A 19,896-nucleotide genomic window follows, 5' to 3' on the forward strand; every position below is an offset into this window, starting at 1 on the left:
AGTCCTCTCTTTGGTCCTCTTACTCTGAGTCTACTCTTACAGAGTAATGAGCTGTGTACTTAAATACATAGCAGGCGGCTAGGTTTTTTGCTTTTCCTTAGGTAGGTAGAGTGTTGGGGAGCCCACTTCTCAGACTGAAGGCATTATATGTGAAGCAGAGGCTCACTTTTCCCCCAGCCAAGAACCCCTGATTTAGAAAAATGCCCCGTCAGCACCAAAGGAGACTCTTCCACCACCAAGCCCTTTTTTTGGCTTGGTGGTGGGGAGATCACTATTCTAATCCTGGTGGGGGGTTGAAAAGAGATAAGCTTCTCCCACCTTCACTCTGCTGTTACAGTGAGAATTCAGCTTCCCCACTTCTGTATTTACTTAAGGGAACACATGGTACTTAGCTGCCTGATACATATTTAGGTGCATACCTAGTCTGGATGAGAATCTTACAAACTGAGCCTGAGAAAGATGTATGTGAGAGGCTCCTGAGTCCAGATAATTGGTCAATTGCCTGCTTCAGATAGGGTTGTATTCTCCCTGTAGGAGCAGGTTTGAAGTCTAGGGATGCTTCTGGCGTCACCTCTGCCACTAGAGGCACAGGTGCCCTCTACCAGCTTGGGCTGATAAGGCAGCAATTTCTATTCCTGGACCAGGATAACCTGACTATTGTCACCCTGTGCTGGATACCTCAAGATTTGACTACTGTTGCAATGTGCTTGATACGTGGCTTTACTGACCTAGAAGGTGCAGCTAGCACAAAATGCAGCGGCTCAGCTGCTTACTGGGGCAGAATATCAGCATCATGTTGCACTGTTGTTGAAAGAATTGCACTGCCCGCCACTCTGTTGCTGGGCTAAATTCAATGAGCTGCTTTTTAAAGGCTTTGTACACTATAAGCAGGAGGTCCTCTTCTGCTTATCGTGTACAACGCCATATACCAACAAGGATACCTTTAAAAAAATCATCTCACACTGATATACCAACTTGGAAACTGCATTGTACAGAAGAGGACCTCCTGTTGATACCGTCTCATCTGTACAGTGCAAGGATTGGACCTTTAATGGCATCCACCCCTTGGAATGCCTGTTATGTATCACTTCTCAGCCTTTTGTCTAAGGTCAAGTGTGTGGTGTGTGTGTGTGTGTGTGTGTGTGTGTGTGTGTGTGTACTTAATTGTTTCATTTATTTCATTCATGAATTTTGTCCCATGAAACATATTAGCAATAAAAATCCCAGCAATAAAAACATCTGTAAATGCAGTTTCTAGTCTGATGCAGATAGCCACACATCATATGCTCAAAACAAGTTGTTAAAAAAGTATTTTATTTTTTCTTTTCATGATTACAAATCAATGAAACAAAACCAAACAGAAGGAAATGTTTTATTAGTAGTTCATTTATGAGTTTAAACAACTAGATGTCTTTGAGTCACAAAACACTACAAAGAGCCACAAACATAATTGAAAATGAAATAAATATTTAGATTGTTTGATCTGGTATTTTAAACCTCAGTATTTATAAAATATATAATACTTTATATTACATTTGCTCTGTCATTTCCCCCAACCACAAATTAAAACTCATGAAATATTATCAATGTACAAAGCAATGAGAATAAGCCAAAATCAGATAATTTTAAGGCCTGGGGAAAAATAGCTGATACGATTTTATTACTCTATGTCAAGATTGTGCATCTGCTGCAAAAATAGTCATTTCCCCAACCAATATATACATATTTTACTTAGAATTATATCTTAAAGCAAGTGTAGAATATACCATAAAATATAGAAATAAAGTTGATCTGCATTTTGTTCTGAGGGATTGTTACTCACTTGAAGTTAGGTTTGGAACATTTAGAGTGGCTCAAAGTTTCAAATCCTATTTCTAAAAAGGTCATAGATTATTACTGTAAACCAGGCATCGATTGTTCAAATTGTTTTGAGCCACACTTTGGCTGAAATCCTGTGCTCAGTTACATTCATGCAAGTCCAATTTAATTCAAGAGGAGTTATGCACAGGCAAACCTGCTCAGTATTTTAGTCTGGGGCTCTCAAGATCACCACATGTTCTATGATGGCCTCCATGCCAAAACGAAGAAAGCAGATAGATACATGTACACTGTTATCTGGGAATACAAATTTAATGCTTGAAATGAATTTGGCAACTCCAGTGGATATTGGAGCTCATGCATCAGTTAGTATTACACAGCTGGGGTGCCTGTTTGCAGAATCAAAATGATAAAAAAAACAAAAAAACATTTTCCGCAATTTCAATAAATGGGTTTTGGCCATAATGAAATCTCTGGTCACTTCCACAAGGATTTCATTTCCTAAGACTGGCCAGTTTCTTTCTCCATGAAGACTAAATACTTTTTGTTATCTAGAACATGATTCATGGAAGCCTTTAAAAGCATGCACAATATTATTCCTATTGATGGAAGTCATTACAACACATGCATGGAGTTACACATGTATTCAAATGCTTTGCCAGCATAGGAATGAGGCCCCCCTCCCCCAGACATTTTTAAAACCACCTTCATGTGCCCTGTGCTCCATTAATGTCTTTTATGGATGCATACCAAAAAAAGAATAAGTTCTAAAGTGGAACATATGCATGCAGATAATTTATTCAAATCTACCTATCTTGATTTCCTTTGCAATTTTCAGTTAGGGACTTCAAAATCTTTAGGCACCGATTCCTTTCACTCCTCTAAGTAAAACAATACAGCTTGAGATGTAATCATGAAGATTGCTGGTTATGAGTGATTCTGAAAAGTTCAAGAGAGGCTACAATTCCCATCATTACCTATACTAAAGCACACTGAGTTATCTGATCAATACTTGATGGAACACGGTTTATTAGAACAATGCCTTGACTCTTCAGAGGATAATATTCAATTTGTGTTTTGTGAGTTGTTCTTGAAGCAGAATAATGTGTGGCATTTGCATTTTACAAATTGTACATATCAATTTAGATTGATATGGCAAAACAACCCCCAGGTTTCAAGTTAAGCTATTATCATTGAGATAGCTCTATCTAAATAGACTTGGATCCAAAGGCTGCATATGCACCATGGCTTTCCAGTCCATTTCCCACTGGACCCTTTCCAGCCCCTTCCCCTTTCTGCTTCCCCACAAAAGCTGTCTTGAGAACTGGGGAACCCTCTAGAGCAATATATGATGCTTCAGGGGGAAGGGGTGGGGGAGGAAAAACAGGCAGTCAACCTCCCCTGCCCCCATGCAGGAGTCTGCTTTGAGCTCATGCATACTGCTTATTGGATCCTAGCCTAGTTTTTACACAGAGTTTCTGCTGGCAATGACAACCCCAAAATACGGCTGTGAAACTTATAAAGAACCGTGCCCCATTATATGGAAAAGGATGTTAATCTTTCCAGTGCAATATTATCTGCAGGATATTCATAGTCCATATTTTAATTACACACAACTCACAGAGCTTTCATGCAAGTTATTGCATATTCCTGTGGTCCCAATGTCCTTGGGGCAATAGCTGTCAGATTTTAAGGTTCACAACCCAGCTTTAGCTACATCCAGCAACAGGGGACTCACTTCAATATTTCTAAACCATATATGTCTAGCTTCCTGCAATCAGATATAAGGAGAGAAAGCAGGGGACTAATGTACATTTATGTTCGCGCCAGGGAAGCTGTGATTCTCCAGATGTTGTTCAACTCCAGATTCTATCAGCCCCAGACACCATGGCCAATGATAATGAAAGATGGCAGTTGGAGTCTGACAACATCTGCAGGGCCACAGGGTTCCCTGCCCTGATTTAAGTGTTGAACAACAAGATGAAATTTTTGTAGATGTAGTTTCCTCATGTAGTGATGAAAATAGATGCTCTTGATGAAGTTCCCCATTCTATAAAAGGGGTCATTTGTTGTAACCAAATACACTATTTTTTTCTCCTAAACACACACACACACACACACACACACACACACACACACACACGGTGGTGGTGTCACTGCTGTGACCCACATTTGGTCAGGATATGACTCATCAGTTGTAGACCAAAGTTCTCAGGAATGCGCATACTCAGGGCGTTCTTTATCATATTCCCTGGCAACAGGTGGTGTTAACTTAAAAATCACCCAACAGATTTTAACCCTTTTCTAAGTTGTTGAGGGTTTTTTTTAATAATCACAGGGCATGAGCCAATACACTGGGAGCTACTGCCTGGAAAAGCTAAAAAGACACAACAAGCAATGGCACAGCTCTGGCCCATATGGACCTCAGGATTGCAGTTAGATTCACATATCATATTATATATAATGTTGAACTGCTATATTTAGAGGTGCCACCAGAATTTAGTCCAGTTGACAATCTCTTACTGGAATTAGCTTAAAAAATTATGTATTAAGCATCACCAAACTGTAAACTGAATTACCACATGCATAGTATCTTCAGGATATTCTGGGCCACACGATTGCAAACAATATGTAAAAAGCAGACTCTCTCATGATTCTGCCATGGCACTTTGCATTATATGAATGGATGCTTTCACAAAATGAGTGCAATCACCCCCCTTAACTCACTTACACCAGTCAGAGCTATAGCTTGAGAATAGAACACATTTTTCATACAAAAGGTCTAAGGAGCCATCCCTGCCATCTCCAGCTAAATAGATCTCTGGTAGCAAGGCCTTGAAGCTACCTGACTCAACATAAGTCACATTCTTACTTCATATGAGTGACCACATGTATTTAAAAATAAGAATCTTGAGTTCTACTTTTCTGTGTTAGAAGCTTTTCTTGAAGATGCATTTGTTATGGTACCAAAAATAGTTTTAATGAATACCTTGAGTTCAGCAGCTTCCTCATTTTTTTAGTAGTTTCTAAAGAAAACCACAGCATTTAAAATAATAATAATCAAAGGGTGAACTTATCACATCCATACTTGCCTCCCAAAGACAGGTACAAATAAATAAGGCAGCCCTAATGATGCCAGATATCTAAGCTGCCACAAAGTAGCCATTATTGTTTGAAAAATACAACTACATGATTCATCTCCTAATGATATAGCAGACCCATTTGTAATCTGTGTTATCTTTTGGTCTGTTATAGTTTCAAGAATTTTGCTTTTGGCTTCAGAAAGTAGGCAGTTTAGTTGCCATTATGAGAAGCTATTAGTATGAGGATTACTGTAATAGTGTAGCAAGACTGATACTTTTAAGGCACAATCATGATCATTCCCATTAATGAGTGCTAATCCCCACATCAGCTTCAAAGTGAGCAAGTGACTTGACTATTCTTAAGTGCATGAGAAGTAAAAGCAACCATGTACTTTGCTTGCCATCGATTCTACTGAAGTCAGCAGGCAAAATTTTGCTATTGACTTCAGGCTCTAATGCCAACCGTTCAGATCTCTCCAGTGTCACATTTTCACAACAGAGCCTTTAGATTACATGGAGTACTTGGAATACCTTGGTTCCTAGCTTAGTGAATTCAAATATGCCACCTTGTACAAGATTCATCTTGTATCACTATACTCTCACACATATTACTTTGAATTTGTAACTGGAAACAATATTGAATAGATTTATGAATTGGATTTGATGCACAAATTGGCAATGTGATATGTGTGTGTGGTCTTTTGAGATGCTTAGGTCACATCCTGGCTGAAACTCTGGATTTTAAAATATTACTGACTCTATTGCATGATTCTCAACATGCTGCATGCTAATGAAGGATCCACAGAACCATGATACTAGTTATGTGAATTCAATACATATTATCATATTCATTTAAACATCCTGCCTTTCCTTCAAAGCCCAAGTTGATGAGTTGAAACATTTGAGCCTGGGATTGGCTCCAAGAGCCTGTTTGGTGGGCAGGGGAATGATATATCTTATGTGAGCAGGGAAAACTGTGTGTGTGTTGCATGCTTGATTCACTGGTATGAGCTAGCACAGTGTTAATTGGATCCCACCATGATTTATTAAATATTACCCCCCAGACAAGCTTCCTATGAAGTTCTAATATAATGCTTGCAATTAGTGACTCATTCTTAAGGATAGTTTGGACCAAGTAACATCAAATGTAGTCACCGTTTCCTTCTTAACCTTAGTTATTTCCTTCAAAGCTAATTTCAGCAAGAACGACAAATTATTGAGTGATTAGTTCATAAAAATATTGCACAGGGATAGTTAAGTAGCAGCAGATTACCATCCTGGTATAAAATGTATATGTGCTACATGTATATGCGAAATGAAAACTGTCAGTTACAAGCTTCAGTTTAAGATAGTACAGTGGAACCTTGGTTCCCAAACTTAAGTCTGTTCAATTCCTGAAACAGTTCAGGAATCAAGGTGCGGTTTCTGATTGCCCGCAGCAGCTTCCTGCAGCCAATCAGAAGCCGCACCGGGTGTTTGCCTTCCAAATAATGTTTGAAAACCAGAACAGTTACTTCCGGTTTTCATTTGTTCAGGAGCCGGAATGTTAGCTCCCTGGGTGTTCGGGAGCCAAGATTCCATTGTATAGCATTGGCCCATCTCATTTTATCCCCTGAACACATGGGCAATGGGACTTTTAAAATTCATGCCCCAAAGAAAACTCCAGCAAAGCAACTTACAGTAAGAGGGACAGAGATGAGGCAACTTTTCTGGAAAGTAAATATAAAAAGGACTCTCTGCATGTATAGATCTCAAATCTCCCTGAACAGTTCTGCAGAAAAGGCAGAGATGGACAACCCTTATTTCTGTTGAGGGCCATTTTGTCTCAGGGGTAATATATTGGAGACTGCATGCTGGTAGTGGATGGGACTGCAGCCACCAATGGGGAAACTGGAGCCAAGAGTGGGTGGAGCCAACTCCCCTTCCCTCCCTTTTGGCCACTATTTTCTCTCTCTCTCCTTCTGTTACCTCATTTCCCACTGGATTGTTCCCCTTTCCCCAACTTGTATGAAATTATCCATGATGCCTATCCTTGGTGTAAGGGCAATGGGGAACAATCTGCATGGTTGAAAATACTTATTTGCATTGATTTGAATCTGGCTTATACACATAATTGTGATCTGGATTGTACTCGATGCAAAACTAAACTCATTTCAGAGAGAGAGAGAGAGAGAATGAGAGAATATTTCCTAATAGCTCTTTGGAACCTTATCAGTGTTATATACACTGTACATATATAGTAGATCAAATTTTACACTTTCTCTAGATTCATCATTAAAATACAATTCTTAAAAATACAGGTAAAGCATATTACCCTTTTCAGACATTTTACAGATGAAATCAGTGCATGTGGGAGGGGTTATATCTCAGCGGAAGGCTCTGCTTTCCAATGTATGAGTGTTTCTTATACTATCTGAAAAGACCCCAGTGCATACAAAGAGGGCTCTCTTATAATATTAGGGCATGCTGCTTTTCCAGAGTTGCTGAACAGATGAAGAATCCTCTGCTTTTACAACTGTATGTATGGAGGTCTTTGCAAATGGTACAATGAATACATGAACAATGGAGGCAGAGCCTGCTGGCCTCATACATAAAATATCTCAAAAGGGCTTATTGTCTTACCCTGTGGGCTAGTTTTACATGACACAACACTGAATGCCATTTTAAGAGTTTGCTAAAACTTTCCAAGTTCCACTTCAAAAATTGGGATGTTCCATTTAACCTACAAGAAAGCTTGCTTTTTCGTAAGGTCATTTTTAACAGCTGTTAATTAAAATACCAAAGAGTAAATGAATTCTATTTCTTGGTTTCCTGTTGGTAATATGAAAATCAAATTTAAAAGTGAAGCCTTGTGCGACCTTTATTGTGCCTGTAACAAAATATAATACTTGGGATTTGAGAACAAAGCCTGGCAGATTAAAAGACACTTCCCTATAAAACTGAATAATAAAAGACATAATTAAACAGGTTTAACATTGGTTTTGTAATTCATTCATAATTAAAACAATTCTGAATGTTAACAGATTTTTACTAACAACGGAGAATCTGTATGTAGAAAGAAAGCAAAGGGAAAAGGGGAAAAGGTTTTGTTGGCTTAAGACCATGATCCTCAAACAACAATTTCTGGGTAGTTCTAATAAGGTCAATGGAATTACTCCAGAATTGAGGCCTAGGTCTCACAAAAACAGGTGAACCTGTGTTTAGTCTCTACCACTTTAGGCTCTGAGGTGAAGGCTCATCAAGATATGATGATTCTCCATGAAAAATATTCACACAGAAAGAAAATTAGCATGTCATGTTGAAGGCTATGCTGCCACCATTCATGATCACATTGAGTTCGCTACATGCCGTGATTCCTCCCTCCCCATGTGCAGTAGTGGCTGGTGCAGCAGCATGTGGTGGCTGTGTGCGCTGTATTTCTGACTTGGTTTCCCTAAGTCATGCATCTCTACTGGTTACTGGGTAGGGAGTGGCAAGGCAGCAAGGAGCAGGGGTGGTGTAAGAGCAGCAGCGAAGGCAATCCAACATACCCAGCACTATGCCTGCACCACCCTGAGCTCTCTGCTGCCTTGCCCCCCCCCCCTCTGCTGGCTGCTACTGCCTGTATCACAGAACACTGAATTTTGTGAGCCCCAAACTGCAATTTGAGAATTACAGAATTTCCACCTCATTTGCTGTTCATGAGAGCAAGAGCTAAGTGGCTTAAGTACTATAGGCTTCAATAGCAGATGGCTTCATTATGCTTATATTTCCTTTTTAAAAACATGTTGACCTAATATGGCTATACTATTATCATTATGATAATGGGATGGAACCAAAATTAAGAATGAAGATGATTCTATGTCAAAAGGGCACAAATATGAATTTGCAACAGTACTTAAGGTGCTTTCTTTTCTAAGGAGATACAGTAGCATCTTTTTGCATTCACTTCCTTGTTGCTACACACTGATCCCTCTTTGCTTGACATTTATAGTCTAGCAAGAGGAAATTAGTTCTGATCCAGAACTTGGTAGGTTGTCATATAAAAACATCTGGAAAGAAAATGTCTATTATTATGGAGATTTGAAAATTGTATTAAATACTTAAGTGCAGCACTGTGTCATTCGTTTATTTCTGTTTCTTTTGTTTCCAGTGTCATTCAAAACACAATCAGATTATACTAGAAAAGCATCTTCATCCACCTCAGAGATTTCTGCTTGGATTATGTACTGATGCCTTGTAAAATTGAGACTTAATTCATGATCCCATGTGACCATACTCTGCTGACAACTGCCACTTGTCTCTTGAGTCAGATCTCTTGCTTGCTGTTTGTTCTCCGAGAGACCTGTCTGATGAATGTTTCGTATACGTAGTCTCATGTACTCCTGGAAAGTGGCAAGTGCAGAAATAGGAGCCATCAAGTCGTATACTTCAATTTGCTAGTGCCAGAAGATGTAGCAACAGCAGCACCAGTAGCAGCAGCAGCAGTAACAGCAGTAGCAGCAGCTGTGGCCTGACTGCCAACATAGAGTGGGTCCAAACAAGCCACTTTGGCCGCAAAGAAGGAGTGGATACAATGCAGGACTGCAAACAGGTTGGAAAATTCCAACTCCTGAAAGTGAAAGCAAAGAAGTCAAAGGTAAGATTAGGCCACTTTTTCATCTTCCACAGCACACCCAGCACTCTGTTGTAGAGACAATCTAACAGAGGTTTAACCAAGTCAAGGATGGTCATCCATCACTGCGGAAAGCTGCAGCGTTTGTTGGCCAATGAAGAAACACCTTCTTTGGATAACATGCACTCAAATATTTGAGTGGAATGCTACAGCAATTTTATATTGGACGTCTGTGACAATGAATGCTAGAAACTAAGCCATGACTTAGCATGGAAAAGAAAATTTGTTGAAGAACTAGAAAGAAGAAAGTTAAATTCACGGTTTCTTTATTTCTACAATCCATGGGCTAACTCATCCCCCTGCCCCTCTGGTAAGTAGAGAAGGATAAAAGGAAGTGGAAACCACTCAATGGGCTTGAACTGGCCACAACATTATTGAAAGAACATGAAAAATGGGCATGTGGGGTGGGAATTAAGCTATTATGAGGAAAATTAGGCATAAGAAGGTTCCTGAGCTGAGCTACTTGTACCCGTCTGCTCCTTGTACACTGCTCCTTGTATCCCACCTTTATCCTGAATCATAGCCCATTCACAAGCTGCTCCATTCTTGTGACCATTCTGCTTTTTCCCATTGCAGTCAACATTAACTTTTTGCTCTCCCAACACAGGTGACATTTTCCAGTTCTACACTGGTCCTTGTGCCATCTGGAGTGATCAACCTACCTTGGATCCTTTCCTCTTTACACAGGTAAGCATAAGGTCTTAATATTTCTTACCACATTCCCATGATAAAGCTTGCAGCCTCCTTCCACTAACTAAGCAAATCCCATTTTCCCTAAAGAGGTGGGACCTTCCTTTTGCAATGCTGAGTTTCCTGATAACCATGCCGAGCCACAGTCTTGCTCACAGCTGTTATCCTTCCTTCTGGTTCTGTCTGTCCCAGCGGGGATCAAAGCCCCTGACCAAACCCTCCTGGGCAGCATTTGCAGCCATGTTACTTCAACCCTCGGGAAGAATTGCCTAATGGTGCCCATTCCATTTGTGACCTTGATGGTCAAAAAGCTTGTAGAGGACATTCTGAATAAGGAGGATTACTAGAACCTGGGGATGCTGCTTATCTCTTCCCATAGAGATGGAAAGCCACATTCAGTGGATGGCATCTAAGTCATACACAGAGTTGGAACCACTTCAATGGAACTGACTAACCTAAGCTTATTGATTTAAATCAGTTTAAGTTTAATATGACTTAGTTGGATACAAACCAGTGTTTTGAGATTTCTACCATCCTAGTGCAAAATGTTCTAACTGTTAAGCCATGTTTTATGACACGGTAGGCTACTATTTTCAGAATAAAAATATCCTGCTGCATGTACACTACAGCCACTAACTACAATTTAGCATGTACCAGGTCCATGATGATTTCCTGCAAATTAAGTTAACTTCATGTTACAAGTTAGGAAAATTAAAGTGGTTAGACGCTTTTTATGAAGTTCCCTGTTGAGTTATGTAAGAACGAGCGAGTTCATCCATTTTCTTGGATAGGCAAGCACTAGGATTGAAACAAAAGAGAAAGGGAGGTTTCTTCCCGCTCTGAGCAGAGCCAATAGAATCTAGAATATTGCTGTACCTACATTTCCCAATCTGCCTTGACGTCTAAAAAGGGGGAAAGGCATTATCTTTTCTTAAAGGGGCAGAATTATTCCTTCTACATAATACTAATACACAAATTTGCTATCACTAAATAACTGACCCCTATGGGGGCAGAACAATGCTAATACTTAGGCTTACAACATACTTTGGTTGTTAATCTAGTATAGTCTGGTACCTTTTCACAAATTATGACACTGAATATTATTACTACAACAACTATCAGCAATGTATGATTTGGATTGCATCTGACTGAAGTCATATTGAATACTGGAAGCATTAAAATCAATGGATAGTACTATTATCCCCACATAGCACTGGAGACACAGACACCAGCCTACGTAAAGGCCATCTAACCATGGCTGGTCAAGAATTGAGCCAGAAACTCACACATGACACTGTCAGTCATTGCAGCACACTGGATTTCAGCATTAATAGCTACTAGAATCCTTTAGGAAATTGTGATCATGTCACAATTCTATTACTTTCCCCATATTTTCCAACATTGGCAAGAGATCACTGTGGGATGAGGTGAGGATATCATCAATATGCTGATGACATAAAACAGGTCAAGGTGAACCATTTTTCAAAACTTGCTTTTGACTATGACTGTTATTGATAATGGTATTGTATATTTTATGGGGTGGGGTTGTAAACCCCTTAGAGCAGGGGTAGTCAACCTTTTTATACCTACCACCCACTAATGCATCTTTCTTGATGGTAAAATTTCCTTATGGCCCACCAGTGCAGTGAAGCATAGTGTCCCCAAAACAAATACAATTTTAAAAGGCTGATTTTGAGCTTTCAAAAACAGCATTATAGAAAGCTATCTTTTTTCAAAAAAATCTTTACAATGAAAGGGCGAGGAATACAAACTAAGCAATGAAGCATGATGCTGCTGTATTTCTATAATGCACTTGGTAATTCGTAATTAAGGCTGCATTGTAAACAATGCCAAAATTTGGCTAGCTTTCTTGCTTTTCACCATAAATAGTACACTAATGAGTGTGACATTCTCAAGGAGCATTTCACATTTCTTCCTGATTTTTACTAATGTGTGCTTTTAATATACAGTGGTACCTCAGGTTACCGTATTTTTCGCCCTATAGGACGCACTTCCCCCCCTCCAAAAATGAAGGGGAAATGTGTGTGCGTCCTATGGGGCGAATGCAGGCTTTCGCTGAAGCCTGGAGAGCGAGAGGGGTTGGTGCGCACCGACCCCTCTCCCTCTCCAGGCTTCAGGAAGCTATCCGCAAGCCGTGGGAGCCCGCAGGAGTTCCCCCGGGCTCCCACGGCTTGGGCAGAGCTGCCTGCACCCCGAAGCCCCGGCTCGCTGAGCAGTCGCACCGGGGCTTCGGGTAGCTCTGCGCAAGCCGCGGGAGGGCTCCCCCGGCTTGCGCAGAGCTGCCTCTTATCCCGACGCCCCGGCGCGCTAAGCAGTCACGCCGGGGGTTTGGGTACCTCTGCGCAAGCCGCGGAAGGGCTCCCCCAGCTTGTGCAGAGCTGCCTCTTATCCTGAAGCTACCCGAAGCAACTGCTGAGCGCGCCGGGGCTTCAGGATAAGAGGCAGCACTGTGCAAGCCGGGGGAGCCCTCCCGTGGCTTGCGCAGCGCTGCCTCTTATCCCGATGCCCCGGCGCGCTGAGCAGTCATGCCAGGGCTTCGGGTAGCTCTGCGCAAGCCGCAGGAGGGCTCCCACGGCTTGCAGAGAGCAGCCTGTTCTGGGGGCTGGGGCAGCCTCGCACCTTGGGGGGGAAATATATATTTTTTTCCTTTATTCCCCCCCCCAAAAAAACCTAGGTGCGCCTTATGGGCCGGTGCGCCCTATGGGGCAAAAAATACGGTACATACGCTTCAGGTTACAGACTCCACTAACCCAGAAATAGTGCTTCAGGTTAAGAACTTTGCTTCAGGATGGGCACAGAAATCGTGCTCCAGTGGCATTAGCTAAAGTGGTGGTTCAGGTTAAGAACGGACCTCCGGAACAAATTAAGTACTTACCGTATTTTTCGCCCTATGGGACGCACTGGCCCATAGGACGCACCTCGGTTTTTTGTGGGGGGGAATGAATGAAAAAAAATATCCCCCCCCCAGCCGCGGGCTTCCCCTGACCCCAGCCCCCAGAACAGGCTGCTATCCGCAAGCCTCGCGGACACGGCGCCCCGCGCTCCGGGAAGCAAGCTGCTATCCGCAGCCTAAAGAGCCCTGCGGGAACTTCCGCAGGGCTGCCTAGGCTGCGGATGTCTTCCCAAGCACTGGGTGCTCTGCTTTCAGCGTGCCCCGTGCTCCAGGAAGCAGGCTGCTATCCACACTAGAGAGCCCTGCGGGAACTCCCGTGGGCGCCCCAGGCTTGCTGATAGCTTCCTGAAGCCTGGAGAGCGAGAGGGGTCGGTGCGTACTGACCCCTCTCGCTCTCCAAGCTTCAACAAAAGCCTGCATTCGCCCCATAGGACGCACCCAGATTTCCCCTTCATTTTTGGAGGGAGAAAAGTGCGTCCTATAGGGCGAAAAATACGGTAACCCGAGGTACCACTGTATTGGATTGTAGCACTAAGTTAAAGTCACTTAATGGTACAATTGATCTGCTGGGGCAGTGGCAGGAGAAGCTGTGCCCATTCCACCTTTAGCTTATTTAAGAGGGTGGCCAGGTGCAGGCTGCCCTATTTGCTGACCATCACAGGACTTTTCACCCACCCCAGATGTTAGTGGTCTGCCCAGGGGGGAAGCAGACATGTGGCATACGGTCTTTGCTATGCTTTGCTTGGTCATCATGTTCGGGGGCAGGGAGGAATTATCTTCTGCAAGCAATTTGGCATGTTTCCACCTACCTCACAGTAACTGTTACAACTTTGGGGGATAAGGCATTGGGCTGGAGCATACACTGCTAAAGGGGTCTGGGAGGGGTGACTCTGTCCAGGAATCCACACAGGGACTGTTGGGCCAATACACTCTCCAAATGGCAGCCTGTGCAGGGTTGTGGCACAGTACAGTGTCAAACCCACTAGGTTCCTGTCAGATAGTAGGTGTGTTGCATGATGCTGGATACATGCCCAATGCCTAAGCCAAACCTACCCTTTCCTGTAATAAAGTTGTGGCCTAATTCAACCCAATACCAGTCTCCTGCGCTCATTCTTTCAGCCTTCCCTGTACCAGCTGAGGACATCATGTGCCTATGGCGGCAATCCTCTATTGTGCAGCAGTAAATCTCACATTTCCAAAAACCTGCATGAGAACCAAACACATGGAATTTAATCTGGAATAAACTCCTCTCTGAATTCTTTTATGAAATGTATCACAACAAAACAAGTTTATTATTGTCTGGCAATTCCCAATGAGCCAAGATTTTTTCCTTAGAACTGTACCTGAGCAAGACTTCCTCTATCACTGAAGATTATAAAACTAGATTTAGTGTTATTTTATGTTCAGTTTGTAACTAAAGTTTTATGTCCAAGCGGGCAAACATGACTGACTGGTCAAATGTGCAGGCGGCTGCTTTAATAGCATGGGCTTCTCACTTGTCAGGATCTATATATATTTCCCCCCTGTCAGAACTTACCTCACAATGGAGAAAGATTGCTAGACATACCCAGGTTAATGTTAAAGCTACTGGCCAATAAAATATTCTGTCAGTGACTGCACATCAACCCGCATTTGAATTCTCTGTTCTTGATTAAACATATAGGTATAAGTGCAGGTGAACGGGAATTTGCTTTTTTATGAAGTAAAGTCTGACAGAAAATGTAAAATGCTCTGGCATGCTGCTCTATGCAATCTTGAGACACATACTCAAACACTTTTACAGAGAACAGGCTTTCACAGCAGTACTTATGCAGGAACAAGATACCACATGTAGTAATTTATCCTCTACTCACATGCTAAAAAAGGAGGAGGCACTAAAAAAGAACATATGGTCACTGTCCCTTGCCCCATTTTCTTCCCTGTAGATAAGCTGTCCTGGCATCAGATGTCTCTCACTTTGAGGGTTTGCAAGTTATAACAGAAGCATAAAACAGGAAGCTGCTTCTTCATAACATGCAAACGTCTAGGACTCAGACCAGTGCCAAACAATTCAAAGGGTTGGTGCTGATCTTCAAAGGCCTTGTATACCTGAAGGAGTGCTGCCATCCCCATCGTTCAGCCCGGACACTGAGGTCCAGCGCTGAGGGCCTTCTGGTGGTTCCCTCATTGTGAGAAGTGAGGTTACAGGGAACCAGGCAGAGGGCCTTCTCAGAAGTGCCGTCCTCCCTGTGGAACGCCGTCCCATCAGATATCAAGAAGAAAAATAACTATACAACTTTTAGAAGACCTCTGAAGGCAGACCTGTATCGAGAAGTTTTAAATGTTTGATATTTTTATATGTGTTGCAAGCTGCCCAGAGTGGCTGGAGCAGCCCAGCCAGATGGGTGGTGTATAAATAATAAAATTATTATTATTAAAGTAAATAGTCTTCATTCCTTCTGTTGTATATAACTCTATAATGCAGATCTACAACACATAGACAAATCCACTAGCATTCTTCCCCACACACCATAACTGTTGTTACAGTAACGCTTTCTGACAAACATTAGGAATCAGAGGGAAGAAAGGTGTACAAATTCTGTCTCAGCACAGTCTGCTGTTACAAGGTGGCTGAGAAGCAGGAATGGCATCAGCTACCTGAAGTAAGTATGTGGCATAATTTCACCTGGGTAGTTTAGTATTCATAGCATATGCTACGCTCTGCCAAACCACAAAGTTGAAATGCATACCTAATAAATATCTGTAGCACCCTTCATCACAATGTATTGTTATGCGTTTGGGGGAGGGGCAGACTCTCCATAATCTCTAGACCCAGTAAAGAGCTGGAATTTGAGCAAGCTCATGAATTCATGAGGTAAGAAAAGTTTGGTTAATTAAAAGCCAAATGCTGTTGTATTCAGTTTAAGATCACAAGACAAGGCAGCTTCACATAGCTAGCCAGAGATAAGCCAAGCCATTAACATGTTGATGGCCCATGATGGCATCCATCTCTCTCAAGAGACAATGGAACACACCCCATGGGGCTGCTATGTTAGGAGCACTCAAGTGACTTCCCCAGAGTACAAGTAGTGTGTATAGTTACAGCAACTGCCTTTTCGTATTTGTATTAAAACATAGATAATACCTTAAATAACTGGACTAGCTACTGAGGGGCAGACTTCTACACTGAAGGACCTGTCCTCTCAATGTCCAATTCCCTACTGAATGAAGACTACAATGCATCAACCTAGTTATCGGCTTGGCTTGGCTTTGCATGCAGCTCAGCCTGATTTTTAGTTTACTTTTTTCTAGTTCTCAGACAAATAGCAACAGAAATGAGTGTTCATCTTGTTATTTAAACATCAGTACATGAGCCTCAAATTTTGTTGTCTTCCCTGCCCCTGATTACTTGATCTAATATACTTTAGACAAGGGAAACATATTGGAGTTCTTGCTTTTACCTTTGCTTCAATCTGTTTAGTATCTGGATTTTGGAACAAGAATTTGATTTTGCTCTTGCCATCATCTGAAGACCCTTTAAGCTGGGAAAACTTGTACCGCCATAGTACAGCCTAAAAGGGGGGGGGGGGAGAGAGAGAGAGAAGAAGAAGAAGGGGAAAAAACATACACAGGAACATCAGCACACAAAATATAAGCAGAGAAAAAGTCCTTCTAGAGAACTTTATAACGTACCAATGATAATAAAATTAAACAAGAGCATTGTTCTCTGCTCCGAAGTCTCTTTGATCATAAAACTGCACCACATTTTGACAGTGTCTGGTTCAGAGCAGTCAGGCTGCATTTGTGAAATGTTCGTTGAAATCCTTTTAGCTTAGCCTGACCCTGGTTAACAGCAAAAGATAGAAGTAAAGTGAAGACCCCAATTTACACTATGTCAAAGACGTGTTAAATAAGCCAGACTTCATCTCCTGTCCTGAGCACCTATTTATTGCAGATTAACTCATTTTCTTAGTGCAAAGTTAGTGTTCTGATAACTTCCATTTCAATAACATTGGCCAAATGGGCTGATGAATGTTATGTAATGGAGCAGGGTTTCCAAATGGCTTCCTACCTGAGGGGAAAAACATAGGACTATCATCTTGTGCTCTAGAACTTACTTCTACCCATCATGATCAAACTATATCTGTATGTCCATTTCTAGGTGAGACAAATACACCAATCAGATTGCTAGACATGGGACTTTGGCTTCATTCAGCTCTTGTGAAAGCAAAGAAACCATCTGTAATTCCAAAATTGTAACCTGGAGCAATGGATCCAACTGCCTTTAGAGAAATTGTTCCCCAAAGAATGATGAAATATTACAAACTCTACCTATCAAGTAAATGCTTTGAAGCATCCTCTACAAATCCCAACACCAAAAATTACAGCCTATTATTATTATTACTGCTACTTATTTAAGGTCCCAGGGCTGGTTACAACAATCTGAAATACAATATTAAAAACCATTTAAAAACTTACAATTTACAAAAAATACAGACATAAAAAATAGGGTGGGCTTTAAAAATATACATATCACGTGTCAAAGGCCAGGGAAAAGAGGTAGCCCGTCAGCATTCACTGAATACGGGATGTGAATAAATGGTCTTCTTTAAGTTTCTGAGATGTAAACAGGTTAAGCACATTCAGTTCAAGGTGTCTATGGAGTCTGGTTGCATTTAGGCTTTCTTAGTGCTCCTTAAGTCAGGATGGCGCCTACCACCATGATCCTGCTCCACACTCCATTGTACATAGTTTGAATATTTGCATGGGGCTACTGTTAACTGGCCATTAGCCAAAATGTACTCTTATTTGCTTGAACTGTTTGGAATTAGTAAGACCAAGATACTGTCCCAAACTCTGCCCATTTTGAGGGTTGTGATGGAGTCACACAACATAGTGGAGCTATGGGTCAACAGTCAACGGTGCTTGTTTTTCTGGCAAAGTGGCAGGTCTGTGGCAGTACTTATTCAGGTGCATGCCTCAGTATCATGTACACTTGGTACAATAGTGTAGCATCCAAGCTTTTTACAGTAGTCTAGCATTCCATTCTGGATTCCCTCACACAGGTTCACTCAGTTCTTAAAACAAAAGTTTAATACTAAATGTTAGAACATATTATAATGTAATATACAATGAGTGCATTGGGATCTCTGGGCTGGGGAGCTCAAGTTCATAAATGCACATTTATAGCCAAAAATTATAAAGTTTCCAATAGCCAGTATAAGTTTGGCTTTCCAAAAGTAACAGGTATTGCTGCTCAGCATCAGATAAACACAAGTTTTAGGGTTTTTAAGCCCTCAATGTATTTTTTTTTTTTTGTATTTTCACTTGCTGGTTTTATAATGGTGGACAATTTTATAATTGTTTGTATTGTACACTCTTTTTTTGTTTGTATTGTACACTCTTGTACACAGTTCTTTTTTCAGTTTAATTGAAGCCTCCCTGAAAATACAGTTGTATTTAAGCTGCATGGTTTACATTTAGCAAACAAATTAGAAGATTCCTCCCCCCCACACACACACATTAATGTGGAAAATACTAATAGAGATAATGCTGTGTAATCCTTATTTCCTCCAGGTCACTATTAACCCCAAAGTGAAGAAGCAGATACTGAGGGTGAGATATTTAACTTGGGTATAAAATTGCTATGCTGAGACAGGCCATCTGGTTCATCATTCTGCTCTAGCTATGGACAAATGCCTAAGGGAAGCTTACAAGAAGGGCAAGATGGTGACAACCGTGTTAATCTGAAGAAATAAACATCCACTGATTGATCTTTGCAAACTAATCTAGCATTCTGGGCCATAACTGCAATCAATTTCAGTGGGTTAAATTAAGCATTTTCATTTCTCCAGCCTTTCATTTGTTTTACCCCTGCCTCTAGACTACCGATAAACTTCATTTCAGCAATGACACATTGTGCAACTCCCCATTCTCAGATTTTAACAAAAGAACAAAAATGGTTCCAACTAAATGCCTGGGATATAGAGCAAAGTCTTGAAAAGATTGTAATGTTGGCACTAGGTGTGGCTCCTTAGAGAGGGATTCCAAAGTCAAAGAGCCACAACAGCTTCTTTGCAGCTGTGTATTATATCTCCGTTCAAGAAATTTCTTGGATATGGATCTCTACAGAAGATTTTTAGACACAATAAGATTGCTATAAGAAGACTAAGCTTATTAATCAGGGCTGGGTGGGAAATCTCTGTCCTGTGGGCCTAATTAGGCTCAGAGTGAATCCCAATTTAGACTGCAATGCTGCTTTCTCTAAACCTGACCACTTGCCCCACACCTGATAGTCTCATTTGTTGATGCACTTTCATTACCCTTCGAAGGGACTTGCTGCAAGATCCTAATTGTCCGTTTGCAGATGCTGTTTGGGCACAGGACACCTGTACAACATTGTAGCAAGGATCATGGACTTAGAAGGACTACAGTGATGGGGGGGGGGAGCTAAAGCAAGGGAAAGGGTTTGCCTGGTGCCTGCCTTCACATCTTCACATCCAGCAGAGACCTTTTTGTTTTCCTAGACCAGCTTTAGCTTCTCAGTTGGCCTTCATTTCTATCAAATGATTTCTTGCTGCTTTTATCTAGCTATCATTATGATTTCTGCTATTGCCTGCTGGTTTTTTAAAACAAGTTTTTTTCCTGTATACTGTTTACATAAGCTGCCCTGGAAGCTTTGCTGAAAGGAGGGTTACAAATGCACATGTTCAGAAGGTCAAAAGTGAGCAGGAAAAAAACCAAAGCACAAAACCGCT

At 41.4% G+C, this 19,896-nt stretch overlaps 1 protein-coding gene across 5 annotated transcripts in view; it reads right to left on the reverse strand.

Moving 5' to 3' along the window:
- Positions 1-1,295: 1,295 nt before the first annotated feature.
- Positions 1,296-19,896, reverse strand: part of SNTG1 (syntrophin gamma 1) — a 219,570-nt gene continuing 200,969 nt past the window's right edge. For all 5 annotated transcript variants that reach the window (XM_083517930.1, XM_083517928.1, XM_083517929.1 and 2 more), the window contains 2 exons: positions 16,600-16,710; positions 1,296-9,492 (listed from right to left, as the gene is read on the reverse strand). In XM_083517930.1, the coding sequence (XP_083374056.1) occupies positions 9,298-9,492; positions 16,600-16,710 (306 nt within the window). In that variant the 3' untranslated portion in view covers positions 1,296-9,297. The remainder of the gene's footprint in view (positions 9,493-16,599; positions 16,711-19,896) is intronic.

Source organism: Podarcis liolepis (genome assembly GCF_965112155.1).
Source record: "Podarcis liolepis genome assembly, chromosome: 8".
NCBI classification, from domain to species: domain Eukaryota; kingdom Metazoa; phylum Chordata; class Lepidosauria; order Squamata; family Lacertidae; genus Podarcis; species Podarcis liolepis.